The sequence below is a fragment of the Ammospiza caudacuta genome, chromosome 10 (genome assembly GCF_027887145.1).
Source record: "Ammospiza caudacuta isolate bAmmCau1 chromosome 10, bAmmCau1.pri, whole genome shotgun sequence".
NCBI lineage: Eukaryota > Metazoa > Chordata > Aves > Passeriformes > Passerellidae > Ammospiza > Ammospiza caudacuta.
The window spans coordinates 27,672,734-27,688,016 of NC_080602.1; the positions used below are offsets into that span (position 1 = coordinate 27,672,734).

Genomic DNA, 15,283 nt, shown 5'->3' on the forward strand with positions numbered 1-15,283 from the left:
GGAACGGGATAAGGAACGGGATAAGGAACGGGATAAGGAACGGGATAAGGAACGGGATCGGGATCGGGATAAGGAACGGGATAAGGAACGGGATCGGGATCGGGATAAGGAACGGGATCGGGAACGGGATAAGGAACGGGATAAGGAACGGGATCGGGATCGGCCCTGGGCCCGGCATCCCGCTCCCTCGGGCCTGTCCCGGGGCAGTGCCCGCCCGGCGCTATCGCGGGCCGCAGCCGCGGGAGCCGCCCCGGCCCCGCCGCACGCCCAGCCCGGGAGCGGAGCGCAGGGAGCCGAGCCGGGCCGGGCCGGGCCGCGCTCCGGGCACCATCCCGGTACCATCCCGGCACGGCTCGGGCACGGCACGCGCGGGTTTACCCACACCGGGCCGCCAGGCTCTCCTTCCCTCTGTCCTGGAACATGAACAGAGGAAGGCTGGAATTGTTCACCTCTGCACTGCCCGCTCCCAGCTTCTGTGACAACCCCAGGAAGTGGAAAAGGAGGATAGATTTTGTCTGAAGGTATTAAATTTAAAACGTGTCTTTCATACACCTAATCAATGATCTCTGTATACGCCTGTACAAATCACACACGTGTCTAGGAAAACACAAAGGAAAAACAGAGATATCCAAATTTATCATCCCTTTCCTGTTCTTCTCCATTTTCCAGACAATATAAATAATAACAGACGGCCCCAACAATGTCAATGCTCAAATAAGTGATATCCTCACCAAATCTACAGTTTCACAGCCTCGGGGTGCTGTGGAGATAATCACAAAATTGCCAGGAATTGTGCAGTAATTTGGAATATGTTAATACTGGAATACGTAATTTGGAATGCTAAGAATTTACACAGAACATTTAAATTTTTCCTTGACAGTAAAACACAGACACGACTTCTTCCACTTCAAGGCTGAAAACTGACAGGAGCAATGTCTTGACTTACAGAAACATGAGGCTCAGTGAAGGATGAGATCAGCTAAAAATCATAAAAACAGAATCCAGAGCATAAGCATTTAATTAAATCTTTGTGCTTCTGCGGACTAGAAACGATTGTTGAAGAAACGGAAATCCATAGCACAGGGCTTCTCTTCCCATGGGTATTTTACAAGATTGGGCCCCATCAGTACAAATGACATTTTTGCAAGTACCAAGAACAAAATCTCCTCCTCCTGTGCGGGTCCCTCCTGCCCCGGAGCTCGGTGATTTCCAGCGGCCCCACTGCAGCCCTGGGGCTGCGGGGCTGGCAGGGCAGGGACGGGCAGGGCAGGGCTCTTGTCACCCCCGCCAGGCTCGGTTCCACACTTCAGGGCTCCTCCCGAACGCCATTCATCCCTTTGACGCCTCCCGATGGCAGCAGGGTGGTTTGGTGGATTCCCACTCCCGTCCGGGCACATTCAGCCTTCCTGCCACATCCAAAGCCATGGAATCGCCAGGTGGGCTCAATCCGAGCTGGGGCAAGCAGGAACACCGAGGCTGGGAAAGCAAAGGCCTGAACAGGTACTGCCACCCAAGGGCTGGGAGGGGTGACATGGAACGGAATCCACAGGGACACAGAATCCACAGGCCACCAAAACCCGGCACAGACCACAGAGGAAATGGTTCAGAGCTTTGGAAATAGGATGTGGTGCTTTCCGCAAGGACAAGACCATACTCCATAAGGAATCAGTGATCCTTGGGGGGCACAAGCCACACTCACACCTGCTGAGCCCCCCAGGCACAGGGGGATTTGGGGACACAGCCTGACCCAGAGCTGGGCACAGGAACAGGCAACTCCCCCTGGAGATGAGCAGGACAGAAATAAAACCTGTGGATGGAAACTGCCTCACAGCAGAGAGGCAGGAGGCAGAGGCACTGCAGAGCTCAGTGATGAACACCAGGCTGGCAGCACAGGAAAATATGAATATTTTATATGTTGACCAAGCGCCTCTGTCAGTCCCGTTGTGCACCGCTGCAGAGCACATCCCCTCGTTCACATTCGGGTTTCCCTCGCGGCTCTGATGGGCGCAGCACACACACAGCTGCAAAGTGCAACATGCCTTTGGTGTCCTCAGCTCTGGAAGCACTGCTGGCATGGCTGGAGCCACAGAGGACCTGGGGATGTCACTGGAACACTGCACATCCCACCACAGCTGGAGATGTCACTGGAACACTGAACATCCCACCACAGCTGGACATGTCACTGGAACACTGAACATCCCACCACAGCTGGAGATGTCACTGGAACACTGCACATCCCACCACAGCTGGAGATGTCACTGGAACACTGCACATCCCACCACAGCTGGAAAAGGCCGTGAGCTAAAGCTGGGCTCCTTCTGGCAGATCCGTGAATTTCACAGCACTTCTGTGATGTGGAAGAACTGGGAGGAATCCCCCGTTAGGCAAAGCTTCACCAGGGAACTGAAACCCCTCAGACTGAGATTTACATTGCAAGGAACAAGGGAGAAACGGCTGCAAAGCAAGGGGCAGCTGCACACAAGCTGCCCCTGCCTTCCAGAGTCCATCCATCCATCCATCTCTCCATCAGCTGCCCAGGGGACACGGCTGCACCAAGCAGATGTAAAGGTAATGTTCTGTACATTTTATTTCAATAAAGACATAAGACAAACAGCGTAAAGATGCCCAGATGCCCTAAAGATAAATACATTTAAAAGATTCTCATTAAAATGAATCTGTAGTATTTCTTTCCTGCAAGCAAAATACCTTTCTTTAAATACAAAAAAAATCAGTATTCTGAATTGCAAATGTTTTCACTTTTTTTGCAGAAAATCTGCCATGATGATTTTGTTTTTAATGAATAAGGATTTTCCACAAAACAGGCTTGCTCTACATGCTAAGTTTTAACAGTTCAGTGACACCATGTGCTAGCTACATACACAACAGATAATATAGTAAGAAAACACTCAACCTGATGAAAAGTTAAAATCTTCATTAATACACTGGAAAAAGTTGACATAACTCATGCCTTTTAAAATCAAAAATACAAAAATTAAATGTTTTGCTAAAAAGATTTTCCTTATTTTAAGGACTCATTTGAAAATGAAGCTGCATGTAATTTGTACAATAAAATTGTACAAGTAAACAGGTAATATACATAAAAAATTAATTGACATACTTCTCAATTATCAGCTGTCCACCTTTAATTTCCAATACTGTACTTTCTTATCAAGCATACAAAATAGCAAACTTCTCTTTAGAAAAAGTGCCGTTCTGTGACATCTTTTACACAAAACCAGTCCGAGCCTGTGGCGTGGTAATGCAGTCGAGAGGCAACGCTTCCTAACTGGTACAAATCCTACCTTCCGCACAAAGCCTCCGGGCACAAACATCCCTCCGGGCGCTGCATTAGGGGCCAGGGCCGGGCTGTTCCCCCCAAACCAGTGGCACGGCAGGGCAGCCCTGCCCCGAGAGGCCGACTGGCAGCAGGAGTGTCACAGGAGCCCTGCCCGGGGCCGCCTGGCACAGCTGCCCGTCCTGCCCTGCCCCTGCCCCTGCCCCGGGCCGGGCACGGCAGAGGGTGAGGTATTCCTTGTCCATCGTGGTGCCACTGCCAGCTGTGCTCTGTCCAGAGGACGTGCCATCGCAATGGTTCAGGGTATTCCCAACGTTAGTCGTTCTTATCTTCGCCTTATCTAGCCAGTCTCTTGATTTTTTTTGAAAAGGTTTTCGACTACAGTAGAATATTACGGAAAGAAAATATAAATGCAGGGTTTCTTTTTTTTTTGTTCTTTCTAAATGAAACTTACGTGGGCTAAAACTAGAGAATATTTTTAAACAAATATACAGGATGCAGGCAGACAAAGCAGGGAAACGGCCAGCCAACTGTTTAATAAAAAACTAACAAAATTTGGCTATTTCCAGAAAAACTATGAAGCGCCTCAACTAAAAGGAATGCATAATGAAATTCTAATCTAATACAGGTCAAAAATGTAAAAAGGTTATAAACCTTAACAGGAAAAATAAAACAACTTTTACTGGCCATTCCTGTTGAAATGAGAATCTTAAAAGTAACAGAAAAGTGGCTACAAACCCACTTAGAGCACCGAACAGAGAGAAAATCCGAGTCCGTTTTCAATCTCTGTTGTATCATAAAATCCTGTGTTTCTACAGGTCAAACTGCTGGTGGCAGAAACAGAATTTTCTTTATAAACTGCAGATGTCCTGTACATAAAAAATTTCCTTGGAGTTGCACTAGTTCTAAAGACTTTTCTGTTCTAGCCTCCCTACTGCGGGTACTGGATTGTACTGATGGCGGCAACCTCAGGTGTAGAAAGTCTCTTTCTGTAACCCTTGATCATTGTTGGGCACCAAAGATAAGAAAAGCAAGACGGGGTACAAAAATGCAAAATTTCAACAGTAATGGCAATGTTTTGTATTAGTCCAACAGGGTCCTGCATTTCCTCCCCTCGGCAGCGAGAGCACAGGCTTTAATCGGGGGGTAGCAAATCATGCAAGCGAAATCTGTCTCTGATGTGAGGTCGGACGTCTTCGTTCTGTGGGGGAAAGGGCAGGATTAGGAGAATGAGCACAGCCAGAGCCCCACTGCAGCAGGGCTCCTGGCCTGACACCCCTCTCTGAGCACACACACAGAAACCAGGGAGGATGCCACTGCAGAGAGCTACAGGAACAACCCCATAGCACCCACAAGAGTTCAGGAGAGATTTACTGGCCTTTCAGGAGACCTACAGGAACAACCCCACAGCACCCACAAGAGTTCAGGAGAGATTTACTGGCCTTTCAGGAGCAAACACACACAGCACAGCCAGCAACTAGGGCATCCAAATGCTCAGAGGTTCCCAATTTCCTGATGACTGATGTCACAATCCCACAGCCCTGCATTTTCAGCACAGTCAGCAGTGACAAGCCCCCTCTCTGCTGTGTGAACACGTCCCTGGATCTTCCCCAGCCTCAACCTCAGTGACTCAGAAACCCTTAACAGCAGGTGAAAATATTAAAGGAACTCACTGACAGTTCTGGGAAAAGCCAAGAAAGCAAACACTTACCAGCTCTACTAGTTTCTCCAGAAATGGAATCAACTTTAGGAGTTCATTATCATTTTTATCCATGAACCAGCTTTCTATAGGAATTCCATTGGAAAGCTGAAGTTAAAATACAAAAAAAATTAATCAACACACAATTTATATTTAATTTATCTACAAATACGACTTGTGAAATAGCATTTGGGGGAAGAATGTTTCCCAGTTACAGACTGCTGAGTGTTTTCCCCACAGTCTGGTTTGCAGACGTCGATACCAAGCCCCAGACTTACATTTCCCTGTCCCCCTCAGGAAGTCCTGCCCCTGAGGGGTCCCCTGGCCCAGCCCCTCACCTGGTAAGCAAAGGCTTGCGGTGAATTGTCAATGATGATGGTTTTGGAGAGGTCTCTGCCCAGGATGTTCAAATCCTTGATGTAATTCCCTTGTACACACACACAATGCTCACGGAAGAGTCGATGCCTGTCGTTAAAGGAAAGGACTCATTAATGAGGCCAAAGACAGCATCCACACTGCACCAGCAACATGCAGCTTTGCCAGCATTATCCAGTTTTTTTCTCTTCCCACCTCCTGTTAGAAAATTGTGCCCCTTTTCTGTTTTTTAGACCTTTTTATTGGTAAAATGCCCAGTTCAGGTGATTTTGCACTAACCCAGTTCCGGTTAGTTCCTTTCCCATTAGGGCCAAAACATCCCATCACCTCCTTCCTTTGCCATCAGCCTGCTCCTGTGTAATTCATGCCAGAAGGAATGGATGGATTGACTAAAAGGACTCAGACTGAAAACCCAGCAGAATAAAACTCCCATCCCATGGCATACCCACAGAACCATAAATTGCCAAGTAGGCAGATTTGGTGCTGCCCCACTGCAGAGCAGCCCCTCCAGGCTGCTGTGTGTTTAAATGATGCTCGGGAGCTACACACAGTGTGCCTAATTCCATGCAGGAGCTGAGCTGCCCACGTTGCCATGGAGGGGAAGGAGCTGCTGCACTTATATATAGAGTGTGAGTCACACGTGTGGGGCCTGGCAGGCACTGGGGCTGGTGGCAGAGCTGGGCCCATGAGCGCAGCCACAGCAGCCCCAGACAGAGCCAGGCAGCACAGGAACACCCCTGCAGGCTCCCTGCCTGCTGCTGGAGCCACTGGCCCTGCCCTGTGCCACGAGCACTCCCAGCCCTGCAGGTGGATCAGGGTCTGCAGGGAGGTGTGGAGGGTGAGAAGGTGTGGAGGCACCATCCTCTGGGGTGTGCCCACAGGGAGGCCTTCCCTGCCATGGAGGCACCATCCTCTGGGCTGTGCCCACAGGGAGGGCTTCCCTGCCATGGAGGCACCATCCTCTGGGGTGTGCCCACCAAGGAGTGCTACCCTGCCATGGAGGCACCATCCTCTGGGGTGTGCCCACCAAGGAGTGCTACCCTGCCATGGAGGCACCATCCTCTGGGGTGTGCCCACACAGGGAAAGCCCTGAGCAGGAATCAGTTTGGGTCCAGTGACAGGTACAGTCCCCCTGCCAGGTGACAGTGACAGCATCTCATCCCTGGAATTTCCTTCTGCCCATCCAATAAAAGCCAAACACTTCCCGACAAAGATCACTACTGAGAAATGGAAAACCAAACCAGCTCCAATACAAAACCAGCAGACAAATGACGTTGTGATTGAATGAGAATTAAAAGGATGCTGATTGCAAAAGCTATACAAGTCACAACTGATAATAAATAACTCAAGTTATTAAGTTTAAAAGCAATCAGGCACTCATTTAATTTCCTTTATTTGCAGTGGGTATTCCAGAGCACATTTTTGATTCCCAAGAGGACATTTCCCACAAGCCAGCCTAACAGAGACTGAGCAGGGACAGGTCTTGGCCTGGGGTTATTTTATCACAAGGCACCAATTCCATCACTTCAGTCCATTTTTCCCCCTCTCTTAGCCCAGGCAAACCCCCAAGGGATCAGTCAGGGAGACACTGCAGTAAGTGGGCAGGCACAGGACTCATTGTTCACAACATTATTCTGGTTTTACCTGACCAGCTGCTTTTTGGGGTCCAGGATGTTCAACAACTTGTCTGCATACACCTTCTTAGAAGCAGTAAACAGAATAATCTGGGGATTGGAGGGGAAAAAAGTCACCACTGGAGGTACAAGGAAGTGGATACACTTTAAAAATGAAATTGAAAGGTGGTTGTGGGAAATGAATTTGTAGAAAAATTTTAAAGTTTGATAGAAGGTTCTTATAGTGTGTATTTGTATGTAAACTTTAGGATAAGAAATATTAACTTAGAAATGTTATGGAATAGGATAGATATTGTTGAGAGAGAAATGGAATTAGAAATAAATATTAAAAGGTGGTTTTGTAAATAAGATCAGATATTTTGGAGAAATAGAATTATGAAAGATGTATTGTAGTAAGATTTATGAGGAATAATTCTAGATGATTGGTTTTAAGGTATTTATAGCACGGTGTGGGTAAAGTTGATAGGTTAAGAAATGTTTATAGGGTATTGAAACTAGGAAATAGTTGGTTTGTGACTGTAATGGTGTGAATTATAACATTTGTATTATTTTACTTTTTATATGAGATTAAGAATAGAATAAAAGTTTTAAAAATATTTTAGTTGTTTTACTTTTGGGTTATAAAAGGGTTTGATCTCTTAAATTGGTGTTTAGTGCGGGGAAAAAGGGTCTGAGAGTTGAGAAGTGCCAAAGGGAGAGCTGGAGTGCGCCAGCCTTACCTCGTAGATCTGAGACATGCGCTCCAGGAACTCGCGGAAGAACGGCCTTAGCCGCACGTACACCTGCACAGAGAGGGGTCAGAAAAGGGCAGCTTCCAGCCTCCCCAGGGTGAGCATCACACACACAGAGGGGCTTCAGGAATGGGGCAGCTTCCACCCTCCCCAGGTGAGCACCACACACAGAGAGGGGCTTCAGCAAGGGGGCAAGGTTCCAGCCTCCCCAGGGTGAGCATCACACACAGAGGGGCTTCAGCAAGGGGGCAGCTTCCACCTTCCCCAGGGTGAGCATCACACACAGAGGGGCTTCAGCATCCTGCACCCTCCCACCAGCACCACACAGAGGGGCTTCAGGAATGGGGCAGCTTCCACCCTCCCCAGGTGAGCACCACACACAGAGAGGGGCTTCAGCAAGGGGGCAGCTTCCACCCTCCCCAGGTGAGCACCACACACAGAGAGGGGGTCAGAAAAGGGCAGCTTCCAGCCTCCCCAGGGTGAGCACCACACACACAGGGGCTTCAGCATCCTGCACCCTCCCACCAGCACCACACAGAGGGGCTTCAGCAAGGGGGCAGCTTCCACCCTCCCCAGGGTGAGCACCACACACAGAGGGGCTTCAGCAAGGGGGCAGCTTCCACCCTCCCCAGGTGAGCACCACACACAGAGAGGGGGTCAGAAAAGGGCAGCTTCCAGCCTCCCCAGGGTGAACATCACACACAGAGGGGCTTCAGGAATGGGGCAGCTTCCAGCCTCCCCAGGGTGAGCATCACACACAGAGGGGCTTCAGCATCCTGCACCCTCCCACCAGCACCACACAGAGGGGCTTCAGGAATGGGGCAGCTTCCAGCCTCGCCAGGGTGAGCACCACACACAGAGGGGCTTCAGCAAGGGGGCAGCTTCCAGCCTCCCCCCAGGCTGAGCACCACACAGAAAGGCTTCACCAGCCTGCACCCTCCCACCCTGCCCACAGGGTCGGCATCCCAAACAAACAAACAAACAAACAAACAAACAAACAAACAGCAAGGATCAGGTTCCTGCGCAGCAGCACCCCATGGACACCAAAGCTCCAGCAGCTCCCAGCCTGAGCAGCTCAGAGGGAGCAGTAACACACTGACAGCAGCCTGAACATTCTCATGGAAAATTGGGTGGAATTAGGGAAAAAAAATGAATAAAATACAGATGTTGGATAATCTCTATGTTATAAAAATGAAACTGGTTGCTTTGACCAAACACCCTGACTTGGCTCTCACCAGCAGGGCAGCACCAGCTCAAGCCCTGGACACAAGATATAAATCCTCTTCTGAATATCCACCCACAACTACCTGAGGCTGGGGATGCCAGAGTGATTTAAAAAAAGGCTCCAGCTGTTTGTATAATTGCATAAACTCAAGCACCACCAGCACAGAACTGCACACACAGAGAAGCCATTCCCTGTGAGGAGCTGTGGAGTCACAAGAGCCCCAGCCAGGAGGGCTCTGCCTCCCTCTGACTCCAGCAGAGGATTTGGGCTCATGGGCAGGAGCTGAAAGGGGAACAGCTTCAGTGAATACAGAATTTCCTGCCAGAGCTGACACCACAGCTTATCACCAGACAGGTGTAAATGCCAGGCTGCTGCTTCTCCCTCTTCAAACAACTGCACACAGCAAGGAATCCCACAAAACAAAATCAAAAAAGTTTGTGTTTCTCTATTTACCTGGTAAATGACATCTTGAAAAAGAACTGGAAAAGTGAGTGCAGCATCTTCTAATTCATTTAGACTACAGTGCACTAATGTTTCATCCTACAGAAAAAGTTACATAAAAGAAAGAAAAGAGTGTGAAAAAACAATGTGGAAAATAGAAGTTGCTTTCTGCATTTTATGTTCATTTTAAAGCAGGTTCATTTAGAATGGAAATTGTACTTTCATGCAAGTGCTGTCAAGATTGAAGAAAATTCTAAGGATGAATTAAACATTTCATTATTCTTGTAATCTTTTAAAATTTTCAGTAAAACTGCGTGCTGGGGGTGCAGTTATAAAGAGATATTTTATTTTGTAGGCTCTTCTCTCATTCAGTTCCAGCCTGTATCTTCCAGTGTGAATAATCCACCCATCCCTATGATCACAGGGATGGCCCAACTGGTGCTGCTCAAAAAATCACACCACCATTAACAGGGCCTGAAACAACTTTCAAAACAGAGACACTGAAACAAACCATCATAAAGACAAATATATCTTATAGAGTATTTCAAAAAGTGGATTTGTGCCCTTTAAGAATGTTCTAAAAAGTAAAAGTTTAATTTTTCATCAGTCTTGATGAAAGGCACTCGAAACTGAATTTTCCTATTTATTCCATCTCATTTTTCCCATCCTGGATTTAGGGAAGTTCTATGGGGACAGATAAATGTTTGAGATGTAAAAACTGTAATGCTTTTCTTTTTTTAAAAAAAGCAGGATGTAAGTATTTGACAAAAGCAGCTCACATTCTATTCCTATGACAATTAATTCTTTTTCAACTATTTTTAACTAAAATTATGCAACATTCAGCAGTCTTTGTTTAAAGCAAGCATAACTTGATTTTCACAATGAACAAAATAAGGGAAATGCTCCATTCCCCTGCTCTGGTTTGTGTTTATAAAGGTATTTACCAAGTCTAGAACTAATGAGAACTCTGGTGTGCTTCTGGTTTTCAGTGGGAGAGCTGGTTTCCTGTTCAGCTGCTCTTCTGTTAGTGGGGGGACATGTTTGATGAAATAGTATCTGAAAAGAAAAAAGATTTGGCTGTAAAAATGTATACTATTGAACTGCAATGTTGCAGCCTAACTTAATATTTGAAATATTTAAGGTACCAGAAGTAAGTATTTTAAATTGAAATAAACCCCACATGAGCATACACATTTTTTTTAATTTAAGCTCAGAGCTTTTGGAGTTCGTTATCATAACATGAAAATGATCCAATTTAAACAGAAGTATCTTAATTCAACACCCCAAATGATAAATTTACTATTTCTAGCAGAAACACTGGCACTTACGGATCAAAGACTTCCCAGTCCTCTTCATAGGTGGCTTCTGCATGAGCTGATGAGTAGCCACTGTCTGGAGATACTGGTGCTGAAATTCAACGAAAATGACCAAAACAAAAAATAAAACAAAAAACCACAAGAGCTGGTCTTATTAGTGCAGTTCTTTAAAGTGACATTTGGACTCGAGACTCCGGGCAGGAAAACAGGGGCACAGTCTCCCTGCAGCCCCAGCTCCCTGCTCAGAGGTCACATTCACCCTAATGCAAAGCTGCTCATCCAGGACAGCTTGGAGGGTCTGGGGAGGGTTCAGTTCAGGATTTGATGCTGCCCATGCACACAGAAGCTGAACTTTTCTCAAAAAAAGATGTTGTCTTCTGAAGAAAATAGGGAAAATGAATGGAGGATCTGTGTGTTTCTCATTTACCACGTGCTTCTAATATAAGACATCAAAATGTAGCAAACATCTTTGGAGATCAGCAAGTTCAGAGTGTGCAAGTCCAGTGTTAATAGCAATTCCTTTCCTCTGGAATCTCTGCTTCCATGGGAAGAAGAGTTATGAGGCCACCTGAGTTACACCAGGAACAGCTAAGCCCTGCCAAAACTGTGTCTTTGGTGCCTAAACCAGATCTGCCTAGCAACCACAAAAATCAGAATTAACACTGTCTGCACACCCCAAGGGAAGGTGAGACAGGAGTCCCTGCCAAGCACAGTCCCTGCCAAGCTGGATTTCTGGGATCAGCCCTTCCCTGTCCTGTGGTACAGGCACTGTCCCCTGTCCCTTACCCAAGGACAGGGGGGACAGGAGTCCCTGCCGAGGCGCTGCCCCCAGGATCACCACGTCCCCCCAGGATCCCCGTGTCCCCCAGGATCACCATGTCCCCCCCAGGATCCCCGTGTCCCCCAGGATCACTGTGTCCCCCAGGATCACCATGTCCCCCCCAGGATCCCCGTGTCCCCCAGGATCACTGTGTCCCCCAGGATCACCACGTCCCCCCAGGATCCCCGTGTCCCCCCCAGGATCACCATGTCCCCCCCAGGATCCCCGTGTCCCCCCCAGGATCACCATGTCCCCCCCAGGATCCCCGTGTCCCCCAGGATCCCTGTGTCCCCCAGGATCACCATGTCCCCCCCAGGATCCCCGTGTCCCCCAGGATCACTGCATCCCCCCAGGATCCCTGCATCCCCCCAGGATCACCATGTCCCCCCCAGGATCCCCGTGTCCCCCAGGATCCCCGTGTCCCCCAGGATCCCCGCATCCCCCCGGATCCCCGTGTCCCCCCGGATCCCCGTGTCCCCATGCCCGTCCCTTACCGGTGAGCGGGGGCAGGTCGCGGTCCCCCGGCTCCTCGGGCTCGCCCAGGCCGTTGTTGAGGGCCCTGCCCTGGCCGGGCTGCGCGGGGAAGGCGGCGCCGTTGGTGGACGTGGCCGTGCTCGTGGTGATCTCGTCCACCTGCTCCATGTCCAGCTGCTTCACGATCTCCTCAGCCTCCACGGCCTGGCCCGGCGAGTCGGAGCCCGACGTTCCTGGGGCGCATTGCAAACACCCTTACCCTCGGGGGCACACTGCAAACACCCTTACCCTCGGGGGCACACTGCAAACACCCTTACCCTCTGGGGCACACTGCAAACACCCTTACCCTCCAGGGCACACTGCAAACACCCTTACCCTCTGGGGCACACTGCAAACACCCTTACCCTCGGGGGCACACTGCAAACACCCTTACCCTCGGGGGCACACTGCAAACACCCTTACCCTCTGGGGCACACTGCAAACACCCTTACCCTCGGGGGCACACTGCAAACACCCTTACCCTCCAGGGCACACTGCAAACAGCCTTACCCTCGGGGGCACACTGCAAACACCCTTACCCTCTGGGGCACGCTGCAAACACCCTTACCCTGGGGCTGAGCTCCCAGCACGGGGCTCACACTCACTACAAACCGCACACACACACGCACCAAGTCTCAGAATAAATAAAGATACCTGACTACAGAGTCATGCCACAAAAATAAGAACCCAACTGAAGACCATGACAATGACTTTAAAACATGTCTGGGACAAGGAATGTAATCCCTTTGTTTTTCCTTCTCCCTATTTTCTTTTTTAATGAAAGGTGCACCACTAAATACACCTATGAAATAGATGTTCTAATGTTTGTAAGCTTCTTTCACCAACCATCAACCCATCCAAGAATGAGGGAGCCTTTTTGCCTGCCAGCAGTAACTCTTGGTTTGTAAGCCAGAATGAAAAGTGTACTGTCACTCAGAGCAGCTATTTCATACAAAACTCTATCACTCTCAGCTTTAAGCTATTGGCTTTTTGAATAATACTCACCATTTTTATTTGCTGGTGAAAAAAAATTGAAAACAGGAGAAAATATGGTTCCCAGTAACGTTGTTCGTGGAGGACTGCCTGTGGTGGGGTTATCTTCCAATTTTCCATTTTGCTTTACGTGTTGGTTCGTCATCTCATAACTTCCAGCTTCTGGAAAAGAAACAATATGAGTTTTAACACCACCCAGCTGGGCTTCAGGTGCCTCTGTTCCTTTATGATCAGCATTTGCATTCTAGGGGTGTACTCTTGTTCATGGCTCAGCTGGGTCCATGAGAGTCAGCAACTTTCTACCAGCACAAACCTAAAATGTCCACTCTCAACACCCTCAGAAGCTTCTCTGCAGATGGGGCAGCAGCCCCTGCTCACAGCAGCAGCAGAGGTGGAAATCCTGGCAGAGATTCGGTGGAGGCAGCCCCGGAGCTGCCAGTGCCAGGACTCCACTAGAGGGAGGCACCAGAAAGGGTCACAACTCCCTGGCTGAGCCTCCAGCTGCTCCAGAGCCTGAGATTTGTTCCACTCCACACACACACAGAGGCACGGCCACAACTTGGAGGAGAAGGAATTGTTGGTTGTGATCACAGATAACACAGGACAGAATTAAATGAACATCCACGTTCCAGATCTGACACGTAACAAGGGCGATTTCTCATCCCACAACTCAAATCCCTATCTCACAACTCTGACAGAAACCTGTGTTTGACAAGAGCTCTCAGCATCTAAAGACACCTGCTTATTTCCACAGAAGTCAGGAGCTGGGAGGTCATGTTTCCCTCTTATTTGTGAGAAAACAGAAGAGCTAAATCAAATTATTATGGGACTTTTGGAATAATAATTAAAGCCAAAAAAAAGTTAAATTAGTTCCAAAGCAGCAGCTGCTGATCCAAACTGTTCTCCCAGACACAGTGGAAGGTGGAAGTGTCTGGAAGTGTTGCTCACCCTGGAAATCATGTTTGGTTGTGATCAGCTCAGCCCTGCTCTTCCTGCAGGCAGCCAGCGGCGCAGTAACCTCCCCACTGCAGCAGGGCCCTGGGTCAGTGCCCAGCTGGAGGGGCAGAGCTGCCCTGCCCTGCAGTGCCCAGTGTGCCCACGGCCCTGGGTCAGTGCCCAGCTGGAGGGGCAGAGCTGCCCTGCCCTGCAGTGCCCAGTGTGCCCACAGCCCTGGGTCAGTGCCCAGCTGGAGGGGCAGAGCTGCCCTGCCCTGCAGTGCCCAGTGTGCCCACGGCCCTGGGTCAGTGCCCAGCTGGAGGGGCAGAGCTGCCCTGCCCTGCAGTGCCCAGTGTGCCCACAGCCCTGGGTCAGTGCCCAGCTGGAGGGGCAGAGCTGCCCTGCCCTGCAGTGCCCAGTGTGCCCACGGCCCTGGGTCAGTGCCCAGCTGGAGGGGCAGAGCTGCCCTGCCCTGCAATGCCCAGTGTGCCCACAGCCCTGGGTCAGTGCCCAGCTGGAGGGGCAGAGCTGCCTGCCCTGCAGTGCCCAGTGTGCCCACAGCCCTGGGTCAGTGCCCAGCTGCAGGGGCAGAGCTGCCCTGCCCTGCAGTGCCCCACAGTGCCCTGCCCTGCAGTGCCATCACCCACCTCCATTGAGCTGACTTTTCCGCCGCACGCGTGAGAGCTGTTTGTTGGGCTTCTCTCCTGCCTGGGGCGTGGAGGTGATCAAGTTGTTATCGATGTCCCGCTCAATCCGACTCCTCTTGGGGGGATTTTCTCTTTCTTCCTTAAAATACAAAAGAGGGGAGGAACAAACGTGCTGAGTAGTGCCTTTTGCCACGGAACAGACCAGAGAATGTCATCTCCTGGAGAAAGTTCACCAAAGATCCCTTTGCTGCTCCACTTCCAGGTGCAGAACGTGCAACAAGGGGCTGGCCAGCTGGGATCTTATGTGAGTTTAAACTAAGTCAAAGTATGGGGAATGAAAACTGTACATGGAGCTGCTGTAGTAGAAAAATTGTCTTTACAGTCAGGCTAAATATTCCAGTGCTGCAGAGGCTGGGAAATGCAGACAAAGCAACTAAAATTACCTGAAACTTGATTTCTCTGCCTGCTAAACACACAGGAAGTGAACTGCCCAACAATATCCAATGTGACAATCCATATCAGTACAGGGCAAAACTGAGCTGTGAAAAATCCAAGGATTCTCCTTACCTGGGAATAAGTGACTGCAGCACTCATGGCAATGAGACAGAACCAAACAGTTCTGCACATCTTCTGTGCATGGCTGTATGTGCAGGCATAT

General features: G+C 49.4%; 1 protein-coding gene across 1 annotated transcript in view; it reads right to left on the bottom strand.

Annotated features, from left to right (window-relative positions):
- Window positions 1-2,450: 2,450 nt before the first annotated feature.
- CTDSPL2 (CTD small phosphatase like 2) overlaps window positions 2,451-15,283 on the bottom strand; it is a 28,985-nt gene continuing 16,152 nt past the window's right edge. The window contains exons 3-13 of the mRNA XM_058811404.1: window positions 14,626-14,764; window positions 13,055-13,204; window positions 12,031-12,243; window positions 10,729-10,807; window positions 10,345-10,456; window positions 9,413-9,499; window positions 7,723-7,785; window positions 7,014-7,093; window positions 5,333-5,459; window positions 5,007-5,102; window positions 2,451-4,496 (exon numbers count right to left, since the gene is read on the bottom strand). Coding sequence (XP_058667387.1) covers window positions 4,431-4,496; window positions 5,007-5,102; window positions 5,333-5,459; window positions 7,014-7,093; window positions 7,723-7,785; window positions 9,413-9,499; window positions 10,345-10,456; window positions 10,729-10,807; window positions 12,031-12,243; window positions 13,055-13,204; window positions 14,626-14,764 — 1,212 coding nt within the window. The 3' untranslated portion in view covers window positions 2,451-4,430. The remainder of the gene's footprint in view (window positions 4,497-5,006; window positions 5,103-5,332; window positions 5,460-7,013; window positions 7,094-7,722; window positions 7,786-9,412; window positions 9,500-10,344; window positions 10,457-10,728; window positions 10,808-12,030; window positions 12,244-13,054; window positions 13,205-14,625; window positions 14,765-15,283) is intronic.